Source organism: Scleropages formosus, chromosome 2 (genome assembly GCF_900964775.1).
Source record: "Scleropages formosus chromosome 2, fSclFor1.1, whole genome shotgun sequence".
Lineage (NCBI taxonomy): Eukaryota > Metazoa > Chordata > Actinopteri > Osteoglossiformes > Osteoglossidae > Scleropages > Scleropages formosus.
The window spans coordinates 16,153,245-16,177,615 of NC_041807.1; the positions used below are offsets into that span (position 1 = coordinate 16,153,245).

Genomic DNA, 24,371 nt, shown 5'->3' on the forward strand with positions numbered 1-24,371 from the left:
CTCTGCTATATGCATCATAAGGACAGATCATTTAGCTGTTGCTTTTCTCTATTTTCTTTATAGTGTTTACTTGTGATTATTTAACCATTTATACAGCGGGGTAATTTTAATGGAGCAATTTAGGGTAAGTACCATACACAAGGGTACTACAGCTGAAGGTGAGATTTGAACCAGCAACCTTTGGGTCCAAAAACAGCAGCTCTAACCACTACACTACCAGCTGCCCACTGTTCCCCGAGCCCAAATAAAATGTTCTTCAAGTAAAACAATAATTTTGTAAATGACACATAAGCCCAAGTCATCATAAGTCACCGACGTCCTACACTGAGGGCAACCTGTACTGAACAGGGCTGGCTGGCCCAAATCTGGCAGCCCTGACTGTATTCACACAGCTGGCTCTTATTAGCCCCCTCAATTAGGTCCATTAAAGAAAAAAGGGAGCAATTACTTTTTCACACCCATGACTGCATATTTCATTATCTTCCACGGAAAGGAAATGGTGTAAAAACAGTACCAGTGTCGCGCTTCCTCTCTCTGACTCCATTCATATCTTACTAAAAGTGACACTAAGATTCGATCAAATTGACTGTCAATAAGCTGCAAAAACGGAAAACTGGAGTGGGGGGAAATACGTATATAGAGAGCTGTGAAAAAGTATGTATATCTTATTTTGAGATATGGTAAAACAGCCGGTACCCGGATCAGGCCGCAATCTGGACCTCGATGACATCACCCACAGCAAAACACCCCACATCGCATGCCCCGTATTGCCGCGGGGCTTTCTATACGATGAGCACTTTCTGCAGTGTATTTGAGGACATGTTCACCATGCTGATGACACGGATAATGACCGCAACACCACAGTTGGCGGACTTACACGTGGCCAAGCTCGTGCGCGATGGTGAAGGAGGCACTGAGACCATTCTCCTCGCTGATGGAACAGCTCCGGTAGGAGTCACACATAGTCCCCAGCTCTGCTAGACCTGGGGCGGGGGGCAGTATTATTTAGGATACACTTCGGATTTACAACATCTCCCTTTATAGTGTACTCTCAGTCAGAAAGTATCCACGAAATTTAAGGAGAAAAAAAAATTTAAAACCTCGTTGGGGATACTTTCTGACTTGGCGCTCTCACATAGCCTTACGGTGTGTTCCATATTTTCCCTCCTCTTGATTTAGACTTTAACTCAGCTATACTGTAATCACTGCGTGTCTCCATAACCTGCCAGCTGAAGGTGAGTCTGCATGAAGATGTCCCAAGGGAAATTCCTCACCCAAGGTGTCGCACTTGTCTTTCGCCCGGCAGATATCTTCCCTGAGCAAAAATAAAAAGTAGAGCAGCTTACTGAAAAGCTAACTATCTGCAGCATCCATATGATAAAGTCAGTTTCTCTTTGTCCTCAAATTTCTTCCTCTTGTTTGTTGACTCTAAACCAGTAGAAACAGAATTCAAAGGAACCCAAAAACTCTACCATCATGATTTTTCTTTCTAGCTCAATGAAGAACAGGAATTAACACAAACTTCCAAAGAAATCCTTATTTCTGCCCCCCCCAAACTACTGAAAAGCATCTACTCTAGCAATCAGGGGGCTTAAAGGTGAGAGATGAGGACCTGGTGATGAGGAGGGCGGTGTCGTGGTGGGAGGGGTCGTCGTCATCCGGGACGTTCTGCGTTTGCTGCCACACGCAGAAGTTGTGGAGGGTGGTAGCAGCGTTGAAGCTGATGGACGGTCCATCCTACCGAAGAATCAAGGAGCAGTTAAGTGAACGATCGCATGACTCCACCCTGCGCTTTGCCCTCAAGTGCAGCGCTTCAGTAACTTTAAAGTAAGAAAGCATGATAATTTATTAACCCCTGCAGTGAAATTCACACAGAGCAGCTCAAAAGTTGACATAACTCTTGGGTGACCCATTGTAAGTAGTGTACCTAGCAGTGTAAGTCTTGATGAATAAGGTGTGTGGGCTGGTAACGCTACGTAGAGTTCATTGGAAGTTGCTTTGAAGAAAAGCGTCTGCTAAGTGATGAAATGTAAATGTAAATGTAAACAACAGACAAGACACATAAATGCAGTTATACTGACAAAATAAACAAAACAGTAACAAAAAAAACTTCATTTAAAAGTTAGTTTGCCACAGTAAGGAGATTAAATCAATGCAACAACTAAAATACTCAACGCACATTTAATGGAGCAACAAACACATTTATTAACTTAAACTGCTAATTCTACTGTACGAGCATCGCCTGTCTAAGCTAATGGAAAGCAAATGTGACGAAAAGCAAAAAAAAAGTATCCGCTAAATGAATAGATATAAACGTAATGTAAATGTAGAAAAAAAAAATCCGTTCTGGAAATTTGATGAAAGATTCTAGACCAGTCAATTCTTAACAGTTCCTGTCTCAATGTCCATCAAAGACAAAGTTTGTACATGATTTTGTGTATCTTATTAGTATTCAAAAAAAATTTGGTAGGAAGGTGATCGGGATTCATCTACCCTGCGTTTTATGCACCTACTGGATCGATGAACATCAGTGCATCAAGTGGAAAGTAACAAACTAGGTTTACTTAAGAATCGGATGTCTGCAGCTATGTCTCCTTCTCCTAATGTAATGCACAAATTTGTATTTTCGCCGAGATGTACGTCGCTTTGGAGAAAAGCGTCTGCTAAATGACGAAATGTAAATATAAAGAAGCGGAACAGCTCCCTTCTTACCAGCTCATCGTGAATAACAATTAACTTAACAATCACGACATTGATCAGATTTCCCACACTGGGGTCTCTGTAGACGGCAGCGACCTGTAAAAACATAAGCAGAAAGACCGCAAGAAGAGACGTTTAGAAAAAGCTCAACAATACTTTAACAAGTTTCGCGGTGTCCGCGCCATCCGAACAAGCGTGCGTTTCACGGTGTGTATCAGTCCCTCCGAAATAACCAGCAACTGCCATGTTTTCAACTACCTGGTTGGTGGACACACATGACCTGCAGCGCAAACACACCTTGCAAAAGTCCCCATGTATGTTTATGATGTCCCTGTCCCCCCATCCCCCAGCGCTATAACAGCCCCTTTTGGTAAGAGAGCTTTCAAACGTATCTACCTCCATGGCGCCAAGGGTTACGTATGACAAAGGCTTAATAAGACCATGCAGAAGGCTATGTTCACACCCCACCACCCGACACCCCACCCCCTGGGGCAAGCCAGGAAGCCCATTAATCCACTACAAACATTTAGCCCCCCTCAGACCCTGGAGGGACATGGGAAACTGTGGCAAGACAGTGATGTGAGGGGCTGGGGGGGCCAGTGTCCGTGCCACCACCGGACGTGACCCTGTCCCTGGCAGGCTGCACGACGCACTTTTGGAGGAAGACATTTTTGTAGTTTTCCTCATTTGCTCCTACGCTCTTCCCCAATCAGACTGGTATTAATTAGAAGATTAAATATAATCTTCTAAATCCCCTATTGCCCGGTTCCTGCTGGGCACCTGACAAACACCAAAACCCTGCTGCCCACATATTTTACGATATGTTATCAAACATACGCCTGCAAATAACCGCGCTGATTCAGCATGGTGAAGTCATAAATACTTTGAATTTGTATAAAGTGCTTCCTATCCAAAAACTATAAAAATTGCAGACTGATCCAAAAAAAAAAAAAAAAGTCGCCGGCTTCTGCTGGAGTCCACTGCAGAAGTTCTCAGTGCTGCGCATAAAGTGAGACAAAAACTGTCATATAACAGCGTCAACATGGAGTAGATCAAAAATGTAATTTTCACAAAATGTCATATATATCAACTACGATGGTAAAGATTTCTCAAGCACAACTCAGGGGGCAGCGTTTAAACACTCAAGAAACGGTGAAAAGCACCGAAGGCCTGCTCATCCCTGTGGTTTTCTCATCCGCCGATCCCGTTTCCAAAGTCACGCTAGTCTAAACATCGACGCCATCAAAACGTGACTCTGTAAAGCCATCGGCCGTAACCCCCGCGTCACACACCGGCCGTATGGATCGTGGCACCAGTGCATTGTAGGTTTGAAAAAGGACGTCTTACTTACTACTGACATGATTGTAAGGATGTAGTGCTCCAAGTTGGGCCCGTGGTGCCGTGCCATTTTGGCATCTGCGGTCACCATCAGCTCAACATAGCGAGGATAGGACAGGAACCTCTTCCGCCGTGACCGAGACCTGCGGCGACGGCGGCGATCTGGAGAGCCCTGCTCGGAGAGATGGGGGTCGACCACCGTCTGCGCTGCACGCACTTCCTCCCCGATGCCTCCGCCGGCCCTGAGATCAATCGGCTTTCTCCAGCGGATATCTGCAAACGTGTAAAAGCGGAGCATCGATGAGGGCAGGCGAACGAGGGACGGTCCTAAAGAGCAGCGCGAAAGCACGTGCAGCCGTGAACGCGCCCGTTCGGGTTGCGAGCATTTCACTTTACGAGGAGTTTCATTAAATAGCCCTAGATTGGCTAATGAGGTATTTATTCTACAAAAACACTGAAACTTCAGAACGTGCTAGTTTACATTTATTCATTTTAGCTGACACTTTTCTCCAAAGCAACTTATGGTGTTGAGGTTACAATTATTTACCCATTTATACAGCTGGGGTGGGGGTGCAGTGGCACAGCAGGTTTAGCCAGGTCCCGGGTTCAAGTCCTGCTCAGGGTGCCTTGTGATAGACTGGCATCCCATCCTGGGTGTATACCCTCCCCCTCCAGCCTTGCACCCTGTGTTGCTGGGTTAAGGTCTGGCTCATCATGACCCTGCTTGAAACAAGCAGTTTCAGACAATATGGGCACGGAGTAATTTCACTGGAGCAATTTAGGGCAAGTACCTTGCAGTCAGAGGGGAGGCTTGAACCTGCAACCCGAGGGGCCAAAGGAAGTAGGTCTAACCACTATTCTAGCAGCTGTCTGCAGCCACAATGTCAGTGAGCTTGGCCCCGTTTTCAGTGTCCCAATTAAGTGTGCGGTACATAACAGCTTCAAAAGAACTGGTAGTGGCATAATGGTCCGAGTGGCTGCCTTTGGCCCCCAACGGTTGCGGTTTCAACTCCTACCTTCAGCTATACTTGCAGTAGCTTGAATAAAATTACTCAGCTGTAAAAACGTGTAAATGATTGTAATTAACACTGTCAGACCCTTTGGAGAAAAACATCAGCTAAATGAATAAATGTGGTGCAGTGGGCTTGACCGGGTCCTGCTCTCCGGTGGGTCTGGGGTTCGATTCCCGCTTGGGGTGCCCTGTGACGGACTGGTGCCTTGTCCTGGGTGCGTCCCCTCCCCTTTAAGCCTTGCGCCCTGCGTTACCGGGTTATGCTCCAGCTCCCTGCGACCCCGCTTGGGACAAGCGGTTTCAAGTGGACTGTGTGTGTGAGTGAGTGAGTGAGAGAGAGGTATTACAGAGTAATTAATGAAGTGAAGCTCCCTTGCTGTGTTACAACTGAACTAATTGTGCCCATTTTGGTGATATTTCAGGGTCAACAGGTGCCAAATCGGGGTCTCAGCAACACAGAAAAATTTTGACCATTGAAAAAGATTCTGTCTGTTTATGAGAACCCATCTTAAAAAGGGTTTCTCAATAAATTACCTGTATGCGGTGGGGTGGAGTGGGGTGGGGAGACTATCTGTCATTCAGCAACAATAATAGGGGCTCAATATATTACGTGGTTGCGCAAACGCCAAGTCCTGGTCTGCATTTTACGAGTCCTCCAGCCTTTCATATTAGCACAGCGAAACCCAACGGGAAAGAGCTGCCAAGACACTCCGTCGCGGTGACGGTTAATAGAGCCTTTCAATGGTGCCCAGTGTCACGGAGCATCGCGAAGAACATTTGCGACCAGTACGACCACAACTGTGTTTGCAGAACCTCCCCAGCGAACCTCCTTCCCCGCGACTCACCCCCAACAAACACAGGAAATGCCAAGAGTCTCCATAGAGCATGGAAAAAAAAACACCGCCGATATACTTCAGCAATGCGATTGCAGTGGCCTCTTCCTGTTTTACATTAAAATAACCAGCATGTCGAGTGAAATGAAATGCCGCGCACGCCCCAGATGCTCAGACCGACCTGCGCACAAGCGACGCAAAATCCCGGCCGCTCTCGCTCTCTTACCGAGCGCGCGCGAATCAGACCGAGTTCACTCTTGAAGGTACTGGGACTTTCGAAGTTCTGTCCCAAGGAAGCAATGCAGGAATGTTCATGCTGGCAGGACAAAAATGTGATTTATGGCTCGACCTTTGTGCACTGAAGGCATAGAGTCACTCGCTGTGAGAGAGGGTAAATACAGAGTAAACCAGGTAATCGATGAACGCAGCTCCCCGCGTTTACCTGGCTCTGCTGCGGAGCTCTTACGGGGTACGCACCTAAGGTAACGTTCTTTTACCCGTGTCGGACACGCCGTTTACCTTCAAGAGACTGCTGCACCCTAGACGCACACAAATACCATCAACTTCTTTTCCAGGAAAGGCATTTCCACTGAACCAGTTACCGTATGCCGCCGGCGGGGGGGGGGGAAAAAAAAAAAAAAAAATGACGCTAGGCTTACAGAGGATTGGTCATGCTGTCCAGCAATGGTAATGTATGTCCAGCTGGGACTGTCAGTAAGGCCGACTGCAGCGGTGAAGGTAAGAGAGGTCACTGATAGATGTGATCCTGTGAAAAAGCGTGCGTTATGGGAAGCTGCACAATACAAATAACAGGGCTTATGGAAAAAATAGGGATAAGGGGCAGATCACTCAAAACCTCGACAAATTCCCAACCAAAGCATTACTATTTCTCGGCAAGAATGCTAATAAAAATGTAACACTGATACTAAAAAAAATACTACAGTACAGGGACAGCCGGTAGCGTAGTGGTTAGAGCTACTGCCTTTGGACCCGAAGGCTGCGGGTTTGAGCCTCCCCTCCGGCTGTAGTACCCTTTAGCAAGGTACTTACTCTAAATTGCTCTAGTAAAATTACCCAGCTGTATAAATGAGTAAATCATTGTAACCTTGATAGGACTTCGCCTTGAAAAAGCAGACAACGGCACGAACAGAACATCGACTCCTTTAAGCCAGTTACGCGCACGATTATTCCATGTTTTTCCATTTAGTTCCAAACACTTTATAACATCAAGCTTTTCTTTCACGCTCACCGCCTGAGAGTCCATCACCAGCACGCTTCTGTCACCTCGCTTACTCATTTTGGGTAATCAAAAAGATTTTACGACAATTGCAGGAACGCCGAGCAGAACCTCGCACTCAGCGTTTCCGAAACAAAGCATGTTTGCGAACGGAGAAGAAAACGTGTTAAGTCCCTTAAGTCCCTATTCAGGTTCGAGACTGTGGCTTACAAGACAGTCAAGGCATCAGTCCTCCAATGCCTACATGAACTGATTGATCCCTACAGCCCACCATGGGTCCACCTCTGGCTGCTTGGGTTCCAAAGTGAAATGCCTGCCAATTCCAGGTCTAGAGCTTGATGCTATGAAATGAACTCCCTCTGACCCTCAGAACTGCTGAATCCCTCCCAGTAATGACAAAGAGCCTGAAAGCCCATCTTTCTTGAATCCATTTCTTTACTGATTTCACAAAAATTTTGTAAATTAGTCTGACACAATCAGCTACTGTTATCCATACATTTGCTGAATGCCCATTATATCTGAATGTCACTTTTATAAGTGACTTGGATAAAGTGCAACTTCATAATCATACATGTGCATCTAAAACTCTTTGCCTGCTGCTGAATGCATTTCTGTTTACTCTGGTTTATATGTGACATTGGGGTAAAGCATCTGCCAAAATAAGTGAATCTAAATGCATCCTCATTACTTGCTGTCTGTTTTCAAAATGCTAATTTTTATTATTTTACCTGTCATTTTGGCTGTCGAATATCACGGATAAAATGACAGCTGTAGACCAGAGGTGTCCAACCTTTTTAGTCCAAGGGCAACAATGATTACTGTCACCTGTTCACGCATGTCAAAACCTTAGTGATCTACATCATCACATCTGAAACTGCTTGTCCCATACGGGGTCGCGGGGAGCCGGAGCCTAAGCCGGCAACACAGGGCGTTAGGCTGGAGGGGGAGGGGACACACCCAGGACGGGACGCCAGGCCGTCGCAAGACACCCCAAGCGGGACTCAATCCCCAGACCCACCGGAGAGCAGGACCCAGTTCAACCCACTGCGCCACCATGCCCCCCACCCTTAGTGATCTACTGAATATGAAATGTCTAATTTAAAAATACATATTATTTACTTTATAGTATTCTATATTAGGGGGCGTGGTGGCGCAGTGGGTTTGACCATGTCCTGCTTTCCGGTGGGTCTGAGGTTCGAGTCCCGCTTGGGGTGCCTTACGATGGACTAATGCCCCATCCTGGGTGCGTCCCTCCAGCCTTGTGCCCTGAGTTGCCGGGTTAGGCTCTGGCTCCCCGCGACCACGCATGGGACAAGCGGTTTCAGACAATGTGCGTATTTTATATTGGTCTAGTTTGTGTATAACTGTATCATCCAATGATTTAACAGAATTTATAGTATTCGTAGTTCACGTAGCATATATCAAAAGTTTTACAGATCTTCTCGGCCACACGTTGGACACCCCTGCTGAAGACCCTGCGTGGATCAACCCTGAATGGTTACTGCCAACTGCCGCATAATCACATTTGCAACAGGACAGTAGCTTCTTCCTGCAACACAACACATACGCAGCATCCCAAAAGGGGGCGCGATGCTTCATTTGAAAAGGACAGACCCATCTTACACGCCGGATTAAGTGCTAAACGAATAGGACTGAAGGTGGAGGGAAATTTACTCAGCGCATTCTGTGATAATCCTTCCTAACCACAGACAGTGCAAACATGTGTAATTACTTCCTCCTCTAAACTCGGCGACCTTGGGGGGTGTTCTACACCAATCTTCACGTTCGTTAATCTTGTCACGGGGAAAGAATGCATCGCCGGCCAGGAACAGCCAAAAGTGCGGTACAATGGGAGACACTCTACACTGACGGCGCAAGCAAGAAGGATTTGTTGAAAGAGCAAACATCACAAGACTCAAACACAAAGGAGTGGGATTTGCGAGTCGCTGTTTTCCGTGGAGCCACACGGAGGGCCTTTCCCAGGATCGGTCAACCAATGCCCACATTTCGGTGACCTGGGGGAGGCGGAGGAATGAGCCACAAGGGCGCTCGTAGACAGACACCTCGTACCTCTGCTAACTTTGGACCCAAGCAGCGGGCCAACACCCCGCGGACTTGTGGTTTCTCATGCAGGACAGCGAGTAGCAGTCGGAAACCCCTCCAAACACGTCTCCGGCGTCAACGAGAAAGAGATAAGGATGCCGGCATCCCCTCGGAGCGTCCTTGCCGAGTGCTGGCATTCTTCTCGGCCCTTGAACCATGTCAGCGCGGAGTTTCCCCTCCTTTCTTCCTCTGCCAAGATGACTAGAGCCAGTGTGAGGCTACACATCCACAGTAACAAAGAGTTACTGAACATCACAGATGGTGTAAAACACTCAGCTTCAGCTGGAATTTGAGCTGTCAAGTGTTGGTTACAGTAACCTCACATCAGTCTGCATAGCATTATTCTTAAAGACAGCTTTTCCAAAACACAAACTCTTCTACAACATCACATGCAAATCTCCCAAACGCAGGGTTACAGTTAAAGCCCTTTGCGAGAACACACACTACATTTATTCATTTAGCTGAGCCTTTTCTCCAAAGCGAGTAACTATAGAACTTACACTGACTTACTTACCCATTTATACAGCTGGGTGACTTTACTGCATCAGTTGAGGGTAAAGGTACTACAGAAGGAGGTGGGACTTGGACCTGTGACCTCCGAGTCTACGGGTCTTACCGCTACGCTACCTGCTAGACTAGACTCCACGTTCACATTGTGCACACAAACGTGTACAAAATATATTTCCTACAAGAGCTGAACTCTAAAACTTACATGTATCTCATGCTTTCCTCCAATGGTACTTACACTTATTTAGCGATTCAACTTACTAACTGAGATTTTCAGAGAAGACTGCCCTCTTAGGAAAGGTCACGGGTCATGAGTTAGCATCCCTTATGTCTCATCGGTGATGATTTAACGCTACAGATTTCTATCATTGAGTCAAATTTCCCCAGTCTGAAAATACCCAGACAGTAGACTCAACAAAAAGTGGTAAAATATGGTAGTTCAGGGTTTGAATGAAGACACCGCAGTTGCTTCATGGAAGCTGACAAATGAAAACAAAAATGGAAAGCACTAAGTCAAAACAAACGACAACTATAGGCAAACGCACCCTCGGATTCCACGGACAACCAAAGGGCAGTCAACAGCAACGGGAAAGGACAGCCGACAGGCTCCGAGTGCCTCTCAAACCCAGTTTCACGCCAGATAAACTCCTCATTAATTAGGCAAGGCTGGGTGCAATTCTGATCATATGGCATCTTATGTTTGTCATTTTTCAGAGACTGGAAATTGACTTGCACTGCCAAAAAAATCCAGCTGCATAACTTAACATAGTTACATTTACTGAAGTAATTAAAGCTACGTACAGTACATACCACAAGTCCCATTTGAGACGTAATATATGGTGTTCTGGCATTATGCAACGTGCAATAATAATTTCTCAAGACTGCCTAATGGGGATTCTTTCTCTGAAGGTCCCCTTTAACACAGTACCGAGAACGTGAGCCTTCAGGCCGAGCGACAGCCCCCATTACAAGACGTGATCCCACCGTTAAAGGCCACCGTGCTCGCTTAGAGAGCAGATCTCACCAACTCAGGCATGACGTGGAAATTATTTCCCAAAGTGTTAATCATCCACACAATAATTGCTGTTGTACAAATCACAGAAGAGGACTTAGTTTGTGTTAAGAAGAGTCCAGAATCTGGGACATGGGAGAGTGATTATGGCTTCTGCTCAACTGGAGAGTTCATTGCAACAGTCAGTGAACTCACTTTGTACATAGAGAATGGAAAGAGAGGCAGATGAATCATTAATCTAATGCCGAAGAACAACAGCAGCAAAGCCTTAAGGGCAAGAAGATCTAAAGGTTCAAGTTTTAAAGCCCTTCAGAGTTTGTTTTTCCATCCAGCACCCCATAAAAGCATCTACACTGAACACCTAAAACATCAGAAGGATCTGTTGGCTCCAACGTACAGTCGGTTTTCAATCGTAACATCAGCGCAGTAAAACTCAAAGATTGTTGATCCTTTTTTTCTTGCAACGGAGTGGTAGAAATACAAAACACAATGCAAACATTATAGAGGGTGGTCAATGCCAGCAATGACTGCAGAGCACTGATTCACTGGAAGCATCACCAGTGGCTGGCAAGTCATGCCGACTTTGTCACGAGGAATAAATTCCAAGGGTCCACCAAAAGTCACGGTGCAGGTCTCCCAGGAGTAAGGCTGCCATGCGCCAATGCTTTTAATGTCCGCTCACCAGTTCAGTGCTGGAGATGCCCGTCTCACTTTGCCACACTTCACACACACTGGATTTGGTGATTTCAGTGTGATGAAGTGAGGGGAGTGAGACGGGCATCTCCAGCACTGAACTGGACTTTCCACAAGAGGGAAGTGTGGCTGTTTCACGCTTTCTCTTCAGACTAACATAGTGGCTTTGCAGCCACCAAAGTTCAAATCCCCAGACATCTCTCATCACAATGCCAATTAGCAAGGGACCTCGTTTGTCCCGTTTCTGCAGCAGAAGAACACTACAAAAGCCGTGTTTATTTCTCCCGAGAGGGGCACTCACCGGGCCTTCAAAGAGCCTGTACTATCACAGCATCTAGAGAGGGTTCTATCTGATGGGGTGCAGAGCCAACGCCAGGAGCACCACCAGTTCTGCAGTGCCAATCTACTCTAATCCCTCCTTGCTCTTTGATGATTGCCACTGGACTGCCCTGCCTCTCTCGCATCACAGCTAAAGTCCTTTGGACGCACTCAAAAACGGGCAGACACTGTTAACTCCAGCGCTGTACTGCTAACAAAATCAGAAATATTCCCTGATGGCTTCTCGAGGTCCCGCACATTCCAGTGGCTGGTATCGGAGCGGATGCCAATTAGGGTTACGTCTTATAATACTTCTGCACGTGTCCCTATCGTAGACCACAGGAAGAGTGTGGACGCCACCGTGAGCATCAAGTTGTAAAAATGTTCTTTTGAGATTTTAATCTCAAGAACAGCTGACGTGGGCTAGAAATTTTTTGTCCCTACCATCATAAAGTGGAAAAAAAGCAAGTGAAAAAGCAAGTTGAGGGAAACCAACTGGATTCTCAAGTCATTCAAGCTATTCTGCAGACCATTGGAAGCACCGGCCAACAATGCACCATGACAAGTTCTGACAATAAGCCAATCAAACGCCCCACAGATAAAAGGCTTATGACATCAACACAGTGACCACCCCCCAAGATGCCTTCAGCGATCTTCAGAACCCCATGTCATGATGAACTATGTCGGCAAGGGGCTCCTTTCATGGTCTGCTCCTTTACAAAGAGGCTGGGGCGATAAACAATTCTAACGAAAAGGAACACAAACACACAAACCGAGTCCTTTCCACCAACTCAGTTTAAATGAAGTCTTTGAATTCTTCCGTGTGACTGTTCAAAAATGCTATAAAAATGTGTAAGATGAACTTTGGGGATTACTGTCACTTTCCTCAAATTATGAATCTCAGCATTCCATGGAAATAAAACAGTTCTGGCTGTCTGTGGAGCATTCGCCATATTCCAGTAGCGTAAAAAAGAATCGGGCCTTTAAGACTCTTAAGAGAAATGCTTCATAGCTGAAGCCACAGCTGAGCAGTGATGTAGAAAGATGGAGTGAAGAAAAGGCGCACGGGGGGGGGGGGGCGTACCTGGGGTTGCACACGGCTCGGACGGCTCCTCCAAGGTGCTCCTCTTCTTCCTCTCATACCTGTAAACCAGATGGGGCTTGTTGTGCTCTTCATCATACTCATCATCCCCCTCCGCTCTCATCAGCGGCTCCAGAAAGTATTCCCCGCTCTGGCTTGTAAACGTCCCGATCTGGAAGACAGTGAGAGTGCAAAGCGTTCAGTCTGGACAGAAATAGGAAAGCACACACACGCGCACCCACCATCTGAACCGCTTGTCCCATAGGAGGTCACGGGGAGCCGGAGTCAAACCCAGCAACACAGGGCGTAAGGCTGGATGGGACACAACCAGGATGGGACGCCAGTCCATCGCAAGGCACCCCAAGTGGGACTTGAACCCCAGACCCACCAGAGAGCAGGACCCGGTTCAACCCACTGCGCCACCGCGCCCCAATAAGAAAGCAGAAAGCTGATAAATGCATAAGTGCAGATATCACCCTACCTGCTGGTCTGATGCACTGGTGGTGCAGACAGTGTAAAATAACAGGTTGCTAAGCCAAAAAATTCCACAGTTAACCTACATTAAACTTATACTCCTGACAGGTAGCAAAGTGGTTAGAGTTTCTCTCTTTGGCTCTACAGGTTGTTGGTTCAAATCCCACCTCCAGCTGTCGTACCCGTGAGCAAGTTACGCCAGTAAAATTATCCAGCTGTGTAAATGGACAGATAATTGCCAGCACCTTAACAGTGTAAGTTACTTCAGAGAAAAGTGAAGAGCAACATTCAGCTTTTTCAAAGGTAGGACATTAAACCTAACTGAATTTTTCATTGTTACATCATGATGGTACACTGAAATATTTAACAAAAAAAAGACTCAAACCACCCCCCCAGCAATCATGTCACGTTTACAAACACTCTACTTAAATGTCAACCCTCAGCTTGGAAAAGCAAGTAACTATGAGTAAAACCGCCACCGCAGCATTAGTTACACGTTCTTTTCTCATGATCTCTTAACTGTGTTACCTTTTCTTCTATTCAAAGCCAGCTGTGACTGCTGTCAAGGAAATGCAAATATTAGCCTGCCAAATTAAACCTCCAAAAAGCTGCTTAGTTCAACATGAGCTCATTCCATGCTGCACACTAAGCCTCCCAATGCCGTAATTCCACATGGACAGTTTAACAGGATACCGATAGTTGGAATGTCTCGTATTCTAGCTATTCCTATTGCCGTCTCAATGAAGGAGAAAAAGCGGAAAAACCACCTGTCAAGCAGCAAAGTGTCTAAGATAAAGCTCGTATTTCCATATTCTTATGAAAAAAAAACTCTGCAATATATATGCAGAAAATCTCTGCAATATAGATGCATAAAAATTAAAAATTCAAAATAAAAAGAACTATGTATGAGCAGACCAAGAGAATGCAGCAAAAATTGAATGGGTTTTTATCTTCAGTTACAGTATTGTTTCAAAAAAGACGAGATGAAGAAACATCTCACACATCACCTCTGATTAAAAAAAAAAAAAAAAAAGAAAAAAAAAAGCTGAACGCAAAAGTTTGCTTGTTTGACAAATGTTTTTAAACGATAAAAGTTCAGTCTGGATAGAGACCTTGTTAACAAAATAAAATAATTTAACTAAACTTTGAAAATGGTAAGTTTTTACGATTTTTAATTATGGCTAAAAGAAAACTGATCTCTAGAATATTGAACTAGTAGAGTAGAGTAATGTAATGAGAACAGAGTGAGAAAACTGAAAAATACTCTGAATAACACTGCAACACAAAGGAACATATAAAACAAACATAACAGCCAGAGTCCTACTGCAAATCATCACTTGGTGGTGAAGTCAGCAATTCTACCAGGTTTGAAAAAATTATACCAAAGTGAGAACAGAAGCTGTCATCTTCCTCAAGAACGAAATGTCACACGTCAAAAACCACACCAGCGCCGGACCTGTATTTTTCAGATGACCCTGATTTAACGGCCTTCCGCAAGCCCACGATCATACGATTAAGGAGAAAAAAAAAAATCTGAACTACTTCCTGGAGTTCGTAAAGCAGAAGACCGAGCGGCAGACAAACAGAGAATGAAACACAGATACTGTATGTCCTAACAAAGAATGAGTGCTCGCAAAAAATTTTATTGCTACAGTCACTAGTCATTCTCTCTCATTTACATTTATTCATTTAGCAGACGCTTTTGTCCAAAGCGACGTACATCTCAGCAAAAGTACAAAAGTACTCTCCTTTGGAAATTTGACAAGTTTGAAACAGTCTTGCCAGTTTCCCATTTCTTAGTTATGCTTGCTGAAACTGCCCGCTACCTAGAGCCACAATGGCTGCTGTTCAGAGATGGGTGCTGAAATGCACCTTAAATATTAACCTTCCTTTTGGGCTGAGGCAACAAAGGCAAAAAAGAAAAAAAACACACTGTTCTGCAATTAACTGGTCCAGACATCCATCGAAAGTAATGCCCAAACCATCTTACCTGTTTGGTGTCCCAAATGTGCTTTTGTTAAATAATGCCCCACTTCGAGGTTCAAACCCATGGCTGCATGCATTATTTCTTTCAGCCACCCAGTAGTGTAGGGGTTTTCGCACTGTGAACGATCCTGGTTCGAATCCTTGCTGCTACTTCTGATCCATTTATCAAAGCATTCAACTTGGATACCATAAGAAAACCCTCAATACCCTGCTGTATAAACAGATGAAACAATGTAAAGTGACCATGTGACATTATAAGTTTTCAAGGAGAAAGGAGCCAGAGAACACACACGCTGGCTGAAGCTGCTTCTCCGAAGCGGGGTCACGGCAAGCGGGAGCCTAACCCGGCAACGCAGGGCGTAAGGCTGGAGGGGACACACCTAGGACGGGACGCCAGTCCATCACAAGGCACCCCAAGCGGGACTCGAACCCCAGGCTCACCAGAGAGCAGGACTCGGCAAAGCCCGCTAGAAGCCAGAGAAATAATAATTAATAATAAGAACACAATATAAAATAGATATGTGATCAATATGCAAATACACAATGACCAGGGCTGTGATGAAATTCTCTGCGCGGTCAAACCGTATCATTGTTTAAGGTATTACTCTGTCTTCTATTCCACTTCCTCCTTCATTAGACCTGTTATTACAATGTTCCAAAAGTGAGCATAAATTTTCTCGTGCGCTTCAACAGCACTTTTTGGAAAGAGACACAAAGCAAACACCTGCTATACAGTCATACACACACACACACACATTTTCAGAACCGCTTGTCCCATACAGGGTCGTGGGGAACCGGAGCCAACCCGGTAACACAAGGCGTAAGGCTGGAGGGGGAGGGGACACACCCAGGACGGGACACCAGTCCATCACAAGGCACCCCCAGCAGGACTCGAACCCCAGACCCACCGGAGAGCAGGACTGTGGTCCGACCCACTGCGCCACCGCACCCCCGCTATACAGTCACCTGAAGCAGAAACCTGATACATGCCCAGGGTCATCTGGAAAGATTGTTACACACCATGTTCCCTCCGCTCTACGCAGCTTTCAGTCATGGGCTACACTGACACACAGAAGACAGTGTCCTGATTACGGTTGCCACCTTGCCATCAGATGGTTGGCGGGTGGAATCCCACTTCTACCACCACACTCCTGATCAGGGTACTCACCCTGAACTGATACCGCAAAAAAAGAGACCTGCAGTTGAAATGGTGAAATCATTGCAAAGTTCATTACCTAACTAATGTGGCAGCTATATACATGGATAAGTTTTATAAATATAATGTGTTAATAATATCCATCCATCTATTTTCATTAAGGGTCTGGAGCCGGTCCTGGAGTCACCGGCTGAGGGGCGTACACCCTGGAGGGGATGAGAGTCCATTGCAGGGAAGCCACATGTCCACACACTCACTAACCCCTTCACACAGGTTATTATTATTATTATTATTATTATTATTATTATTATTATTATCATCATCATCATTATCATCGCCAATAATAATAATAATAATAATAATAATAATAATAGCACAGCAGTGGAGAGTGTCATAACAAAGAGCATAATAACTATTAGAAGTGGAGATCCGTTCACTCCTTGGCACAGTGACAGGAGCTCTCAGCTTGTCCACAACGCCATGAGGGACACGCGTGGAATTCGGCGGCGCTGGAATAAGTTTCAACGCTGATACATGATGTATCCAAGTGCGTAGTGGGGGCTGGTGGCGAGATACTCACAAGGCCAGTGCATAAACTGAACACAGCCCTGTGTTCGGGCTCCCCGTTCACGTGTCCGGAGAAGAAGCAGTGCCTCATGTCCCTGCCGGCGCCTCCCCGAGGCTCGCTCCCGTTGGCGCGCCGCGCTCCCAGGTGCGTCACCGCGTACGAGGGCGCGATGAACGCCGAGTCCGCCGTCAGGTTCAGGTGGAAGCGCTGGCCGAACGCGTCCACGCGGTAGTGCGCGCGCGAGACGGGCACCGCGGCGCGCGCGCTCCGCCGCCTTCGCCGGTAGTGCAGCGCGTGCGCGAAAGTCTCGCCGAAGTCGTTGACGCGCTGCGGGGTGACGATCTCGTAGGATGACAGCTGTCTGATGAAGGTCTCTGCAGGAAGAGGAATCGGGCTCAAGTCAGAATAAATAAAGGTCAATAATACCATTAATCATTTGAAAGCCGTAAGCCGTCCCGTCCAGGGTGCAAGTTGTTCTAAAAAGCCGTCCACACTGACTGACTGACTACTGACTGACTTACTAGTTTCCGCGCTCAATTCAAACGGTCGCGTTACCTTGCTGGGGGTGCAGTCGGTACTCCGGTGAAATCATGCCCAACACGGCTGAGAGGTGACACGCGAGCCCGAGCAGCCAGAGCGCGCACTGCATGGTTGGCTGTACGCCGGTGCGGGGCCAGCGCAACCCCCGCTCTCGCCGGCCGGCCGGTCAGCAGCAGCAAAAGCAGCAGCAGCGGTGGCGGCGGCGGCGGCGGCGGCGGCGGCGGCGGCAGCTCGCGGGCTCCGCAGAGGCTCCTCCGTGCAGCGCGAGTCTCCCCCAGCAGCCGCGCGCGGGCCTCATCGCAGCAGCGCGCGCGCGCGCGCGCCCGCTCCCCGGCGTCCCGCAAACGCACCCCGCTCGCCGCGCATCCCGAGCGACCGCTTGCCTACGTGCGCTGAACGTGTGCGAAAGGAAGGGAGTCGCGGGCCAACTTCCACGGCGCCCCCTCAGCCATCCATAGAAACCCGCAGAGTGCCGGCACCTCCCCCAGCAACCGCAGGCTTCGGCCCACATCAAACGGGCGGAACGCCCCCCGGGCCAGCCTCGCCAATCACAAGTTCTCCTCCGCATCTCGCATTAAACGTGAGGGCAAGCTCCATCTTTTCCATGCACGCCCCCGCGGACAGCGTGCACCGCGCTGAGGTGACCGGGAAAGAAAACCTCTGTCCTCGCGCGTATAAATTGCTCGACCGTTAACTCCGAGTTTAGGCGGCGAGAGGCTGCGTTTCTCGCGGCTCCTGCGGTCACGGGCCCCCTTCCCGACCCGAGCTGCGCCGGGTCCTCGTGTACGGGCTCCCTCAATGTGGACGAGGCACAAGTGTACGACAAGGAGACTGACAGGCGGCACGGCAGCGAATGAAAGTATTTACTTAGGCGCGCGGTTGTGTAGGTGTGAAGCTCGCGCCCTCAGTATTTCCCAGCGGCGTGACGCACGCGCTCCCCGGGTGTCATACCGTTCCGAAGAACGAAAAGCTGCAAATGCGTGTTCAGCCGAATCAAGTAGATTCATTTCTGAATATGGAAAGTGCCCTTTATGCTCCTGCTCTTCAATGCGCCTCCCTGGTGTGACATTCAAACCTTTAATCCCTCTTTTTGAACCTGTTCTGAGCTGCGTCACTTAATCGCGACAATATTAAATGACGAAATAATTCTAAGAACAAAATACACAGTAGTGAGTATTGGGCAGGCACAGATTTCCACGATTTTTGCAGGCCCCGTGAAAAAGGTCAATAAACATCCGTAGTGTATAGTTAAGCTGACAGTTAAATTTGAAATCCCGTTGTGGTTTTCTATATTGTTTGTGACAAAGCAATTAAAAAAAATTACACTTTCCAGAATCCCATTGTCTGCGCTCATAATCAAGCATTCAGCACATCTCTGCCACAAACGTAAATCATAACTGACTTGTAAATAATAAAAGAATGGAAAATGTACATTCACAGTTGACACTGCTCTAAATCAAGAGTAAACATGTTAAAACATCCTCTGTTTTTCTACATAGGACCTCTTTGGCAGGGAGACCTTCTAGAATTCTCAAAGAACCTCTTTGTCTCTTTAACATGGCCACTCCGATATTAATATATACACAGCACCACCACAGACTACACACATGCAAGGTGTGACCGTTGAACTACGCCCTCATTTAGGACCCAATATAAGGGCCCACTCATGGGACTTGAAACCGCAACATTGTGTCTGTTCCCTTGCACAGTGTTTATAGACACAGATATATTAACACAGACATCTTACAACATGGTGAACGCAGTGCCTGCATGGTGTGAGAGAACGTCGGTTTGATCCCCCTCTGTGGAGTTTGCATGATCTCTTTGTGTCTTCGTGGGTTTCCTCCGAATGCTCTGGTTTCCTCCTACACTCCAAAGAGATGCAGTTTCGGTGAATTGCTGACTAAATTGCCATGGGTGTGTCTGTGTGGATACCATGCGATGGACTGGTGCCCTATCCAGGGTGTGTTTTAGAACTTAATATGGTTCTCTTAAAACCTGCAAGAAGGACAACAGTCTCTGTAGCACTCCATCTAGTAGGTCTCTATGATAGAGTAACCAGATAGAAACCAAAGTCATGTGATGGCCACTTGGGGTTTGGTAAACGGTACTTAAAGGACTCTGAGAGGATAAGAAAAAAGGATTTTCTGGTTTGATGAGACAAAAATTTAAGTCTTTGGCCTGATTGCCAAATGCTATGTCTAGCAAAAACTAGGTACCTCTCATCATTTGGTTAATTCCATCCCTCCGATGAAGCATGGTGGTGGCAGTATCATGTTGTGGTGATATTTCTCAGTGGCAGGATTTGAGAGACTGGTTAAGGTCTGAGGGAAAGATGAAGAGGGCCAAATGGAAAGAGGTCCTTGAAGAAAACTTGCTCCAGAGCGCATTTGGACCAGGGCAAAGATGTACCTTTCAGCATTACAGTGATCCAAACCATACGGCTGAGACAACACTGGAGTGCTTCGGAACAAGTCTCTGAATGTCCTTGTCTAGCTCAGCCAGAACCTGGACATGAACTCTTTGGGGAGACCTGAAGATTGCAGTTCATTGACACCCCATCCAACTTAACAGTGCTTGAGAGGATCTGCAAGGAAGAATGGGAGAAACTTCCCAAGTTGTAATGCTCCAGAATTCCCATTAGTTGTGGGCAGCCAGTGGTATTTGACCCCAACAGGTTTATTTTTCTCCCTTTCTTTGTGTTGGGTGTTTGTCTTTGTGTTGCCAGTTGGCTTACATAATTACTGTTTCCAAACCATTGTCTTTGTCTCTTGGTTTTCTTTTACCACCTCTGTGTCACTGCTGCTCAGCTGTTATATGATCTATTTCACCCTGTTGAGAATACTTTGTAAAAATGGACTGAAGTGCATTAAAACCAATATGGTTGAATTTTGGTTGGACTACTCCTAACCTTCCCTTGAAAGACTGATCTGATACTGATAGACCAGGTTTCATGTCATTCAGAAGTTAGCTTTGTGGTATATGGATAACACTGAGGAAATTTTCATTCTTTTAATGCATCTTCTGATAGCTGAATATAGTAGACAGTGGAGATGAAGTCCATGCTAGGTTCAGGAGGTGATAGTGTTACAGATATACTAGTACAATGCTATCTTCTCTTCTTTTCTTGTCGCTTCCTAATCTAAATAAGCTCAGTCCATATGAGTTCAGCATGGGAGAGCTGGGGGGTTGGATTCACGGGGGTTGACCTGAGTTGAACAGTTCCATTAAATTAAGCTTATCCTCCCTACATAAGCAGCGGTAGAGAATACGCCTCCAATTCCATTTCTTCCACTGATCCTCCATCTCTGATTACATCCTGGAAGTGCATCACTTCTGCTTTCTATACATCCAGTGGTCTTATATGCTTTTTTTATGTTTTCAATGAATGACTCTCTTTATTAATGATACTATGGAAAAAGATAAGAGGAGCCAGTTTTGTGAGTGCTCTAGATTGTGATTCTAAAAATTTATGTTGTGTACATTCATAACTACAGGAGTTTGCAAAAATCTAGATGGCTTGAAAAAGATCATAAACATAGAACTCATGTGGCTTATTGTGTCCTATAACATAGATGAAAAATACACAATTTAATAATCATGAAACCTGCCTATTATAATGTTCTGATTTTCTCTCAGCCATTCACTTTTGATAACCACTTGTTCTGAACAGAGTCGTGGCTGTCCACAGCCTATCCCGGAATCACAGAGTGCAAAGTGGTGGGGTGGTGTAACTCCAGTCAGTCACTGTTCTTCATGATTCTGCAAAACATAAAACATTTTTCTTTGCAAAGTAAATGTTTACCATATTTCGTTATGCAATACACAGTAGACAGTCAGATTTCAAACAGGTTTGTGGTCCAGACCTGCATGGCCAGGCGCTAGCAGCCCCAGCTGCTCGACCGGACTGGGATACGCTCAAGTATTTTTGTGTAGTATCAGGTTACATGGGGAAATGGCAGAATTTGGGTGGGAGGGACCAGCTGGCTGCTTCACATATGAGATCGTCTTGATTTCCCCACAGCTCTCAGGGAGGCACGTGACCTCCCAGCCCCCTGCCCTCCGATGGGTGTCACTCATGGCTTCATTACCCCTCTTCATGCTCTCAAAGGCCTACCTGTGATCATCCACTTTCCAATGAGGATGTCATTTTCATTTTTCTGTCTCAGCTGTTGTTCCTCAGGGCATTTTGTATTCTCCATTGTACAAGATATTATATCTGTAAATCATTTTGACTTTAATCTGCTTTCATTCTAAAATCAAGCAGTGGTTTCATTACACAGGGAAAAAAAGGGGTAATTCTTCAATAAGAAAAAACAGTCAATAGGGAAGCAATAATTACAGTAAAAAAAACTAATGCATGGTAAAAGCTGCGCAGATCCAGGGTTCGGGTACGCTGTTAGACCGATCCTACAATAACTGGACTGCTCTCCGCGTCCCAGGAAAGCAGTCGATGATGTATGCTATCAACAGCTGTAAATTCTTAGCTCCAGTGCCTCAACCATTTTCTGTCCGGCCCATATTTAGCATGGTGAGAGTCATAAAAACCTTCTCAATGACCTCACAAGGAAAGACCGCTCTAACTTTGCTCAGTCCCAGAGCAGGGCAGAGGTCCGAGCCTCTGCTTCCTTTTCAACTGGCTCTAAGTGATGGGGTCTGCACCGTTGCTCACCGTGCTTACTATGGGGTGGCATGGTGGCACAGTGAGTAGTGCTGCTGTCTCACAGCCCCTGGGTGGTGCGAGAGGATGTGGGTTTGATCCCTGCTCAGTCTGTGTGGAGTTTGCCTGTTCTTCACAGACAAGGGTTTCCTCTGAGTGCTCTGGTTTTCCCCACACACTCCAAAGATATGCTGTTCAGGTTCCCCCATAGTGTGTGAGTGACAGAGAGAGTGTGTGTGTTCCACTGATGTATGGATGAGTGACCCAGTGTAAGTAGTGTATCTAGCAGTGTAAGTCACCTTGGTGAATAAGGTGTGTGGGCTGATGACACTACATAGAGTTCATTGGAAGTAGCTTTGGAGAGAATCATCTGCTAAACAAATAAATGTTAGAATGGGTACTTACATGGGTTGCTCCAGACAAGACAGGCAGGTCATATGTGAATGCTAAAGGGCACATACATCAGAGTTCTTCATATGGCATTATAGACTCCAGTCAGTGTTTTTTTAAAAAGTAAGTTATTTACATTATCTGTCGTTTCCACCGTGCCACTGTTACCCACCACTGGTATCTGCAGGGTTCCGAATGCCTGGCTAGAGTGGAAATGCAGAGGAAATTAAATCAGACATGGAGTGACTCCTTCAAAATGCTTTTTGTTTTCAAAAAGATATTTTTCTTTGTTTGTTGTACTTGGTCCCTGTGTCTACGATGCTGCAAACTATTAACAAAGGAAGTGAGGAAGGCAGAATGCCTGCAAACGCCCTCGCACCCGGCTGCAGAACAACCGCTGCTCTGTTTGTGACCCGAAACAAAAATAAAGAGGGGGTGCAACGAGCCCCAGGGAGCGGAGAGGACTCAGGTCCCTGTCCTCAGAGTCTGCTTTAACCAGCCCCCATTCCCATATCGCTTGCGTTGAAGGAGCTCACACGCAGAGAGAATCTCAGAGCTTCCATCAAAGCATGATGCTATGAATCTCTCTGAGACCAGGATAAAATAAGGTAAATAGAACCAAGTTTCTCTCTTTTCCTGAAAGATGCTGACCTGCAGACTCAGTGGGAATACACCCTGACTCCCGGGTGAGAATGGCATATTGCCTATCGCACCGTTGATGCACAAACAACTGTGGATCATCTGCTTTTAACTAGGCCTTGCTGTAATTTTCTTAGATGTAATTCAAAACACAGCATTTAACTGCTCAGTGACTTCTTATATTTCATTGGCATTGTCCAGACTCTGGAAAAAAAAATAGGAAGGATAAAGTCATTATTACAAATGACTACGGTACAGCATGATTCACTGCCTGCAGCGTCTGGACCAAGTCGCCAGAGGACAACATCCAGACAATAGCTCCTTTCCAGACAGATCACTTCAAAAATAAAGTTAAATTAAAAATAACTGACACAGGGATGCCAAGGTAAAGGATTAAATATCACTTGGGGGTAAGAAAGCACAAGGATTTCCAAAGTCCCAGCAGGGGGGGCATGAGGCAGTGCTATGACAACTGTGCTTTCCCGTACTGTAACTCTGGTCATGCTGCATTAATTAATTGTGAAAATTTCAGGGCATTATTTCGAGTTCTAGTGTCCCAGCAAAGAAAATCAATTTTTCACACTGTTTGAAATGAAGTATACCGCAGTGAGGGTTCACCGCATCCTCCACCTCTTTCCACTCAGGGACCTGCTATGGCCTCCAGCAAACACAGATTGGGGTGTGACCTCTATGAACTGCCCATGATCCATGCGCCTATCTGCGAATGCGTGCACATGCACTGTGTTTGTACCCACGTGTGCACAATTTCATGCTAGAGGAAAAAGACCAAAATACATCTGAATATCAGCCTTTTAGATCGCGTCTAATCACACTTTTTGTCATCGTTTCAAATGAAGCAACGACAACTTACTGGCAATTTTTCAATAGACAGCAGGTCAGCCAAACTCATAAACAGCCTCCTTACATTGTGTAGCATATTTTCTTGGAAAACAAAACACGGTGCTGTGTGATTTAATTATATCTGTACCCATGGTGTCCGAATGTTATCTTAACTGGTAATCCTAAGTTTTTACCAACAGGGTTTCTTCTTACACTACCAAAACCCTCCCCTCAAAGAAACAAAGCTGAAACAGTGTCCAGACCTGATCCAAACTGTGTAAATG

At 46.2% G+C, this 24,371-nt stretch overlaps 1 protein-coding gene across 3 annotated transcripts in view; it reads right to left on the reverse strand.

Moving 5' to 3' along the window:
• Positions 1-17,748, reverse strand: part of LOC108931402 (A disintegrin and metalloproteinase with thrombospondin motifs 20) — a 71,036-nt gene extending 53,288 nt beyond the window's left edge. For all 3 annotated transcript variants that reach the window (XR_003797397.1, XR_003797398.1, XM_018747154.2), the window contains exons 1-8: positions 17,574-17,748; positions 17,031-17,392; positions 12,838-13,006; positions 4,052-4,311; positions 2,713-2,796; positions 1,613-1,737; positions 1,275-1,315; positions 878-983 (exon numbers count right to left, since the gene is read on the reverse strand). Coding sequence is in view for 1 of the 3 variants with exons in the window: in XM_018747154.2 (XP_018602670.2) it covers positions 878-983; positions 1,275-1,315; positions 1,613-1,737; positions 2,713-2,796; positions 4,052-4,311; positions 12,838-13,006; positions 17,031-17,392; positions 17,574-17,667 (1,241 nt within the window). In the remaining 2 variants the exon portion in view is untranslated. The remainder of the gene's footprint in view (positions 1-877; positions 984-1,274; positions 1,316-1,612; positions 1,738-2,712; positions 2,797-4,051; positions 4,312-12,837; positions 13,007-17,030; positions 17,393-17,573) is intronic.
• Positions 17,749-24,371: the final 6,623 nt, after the last annotated feature.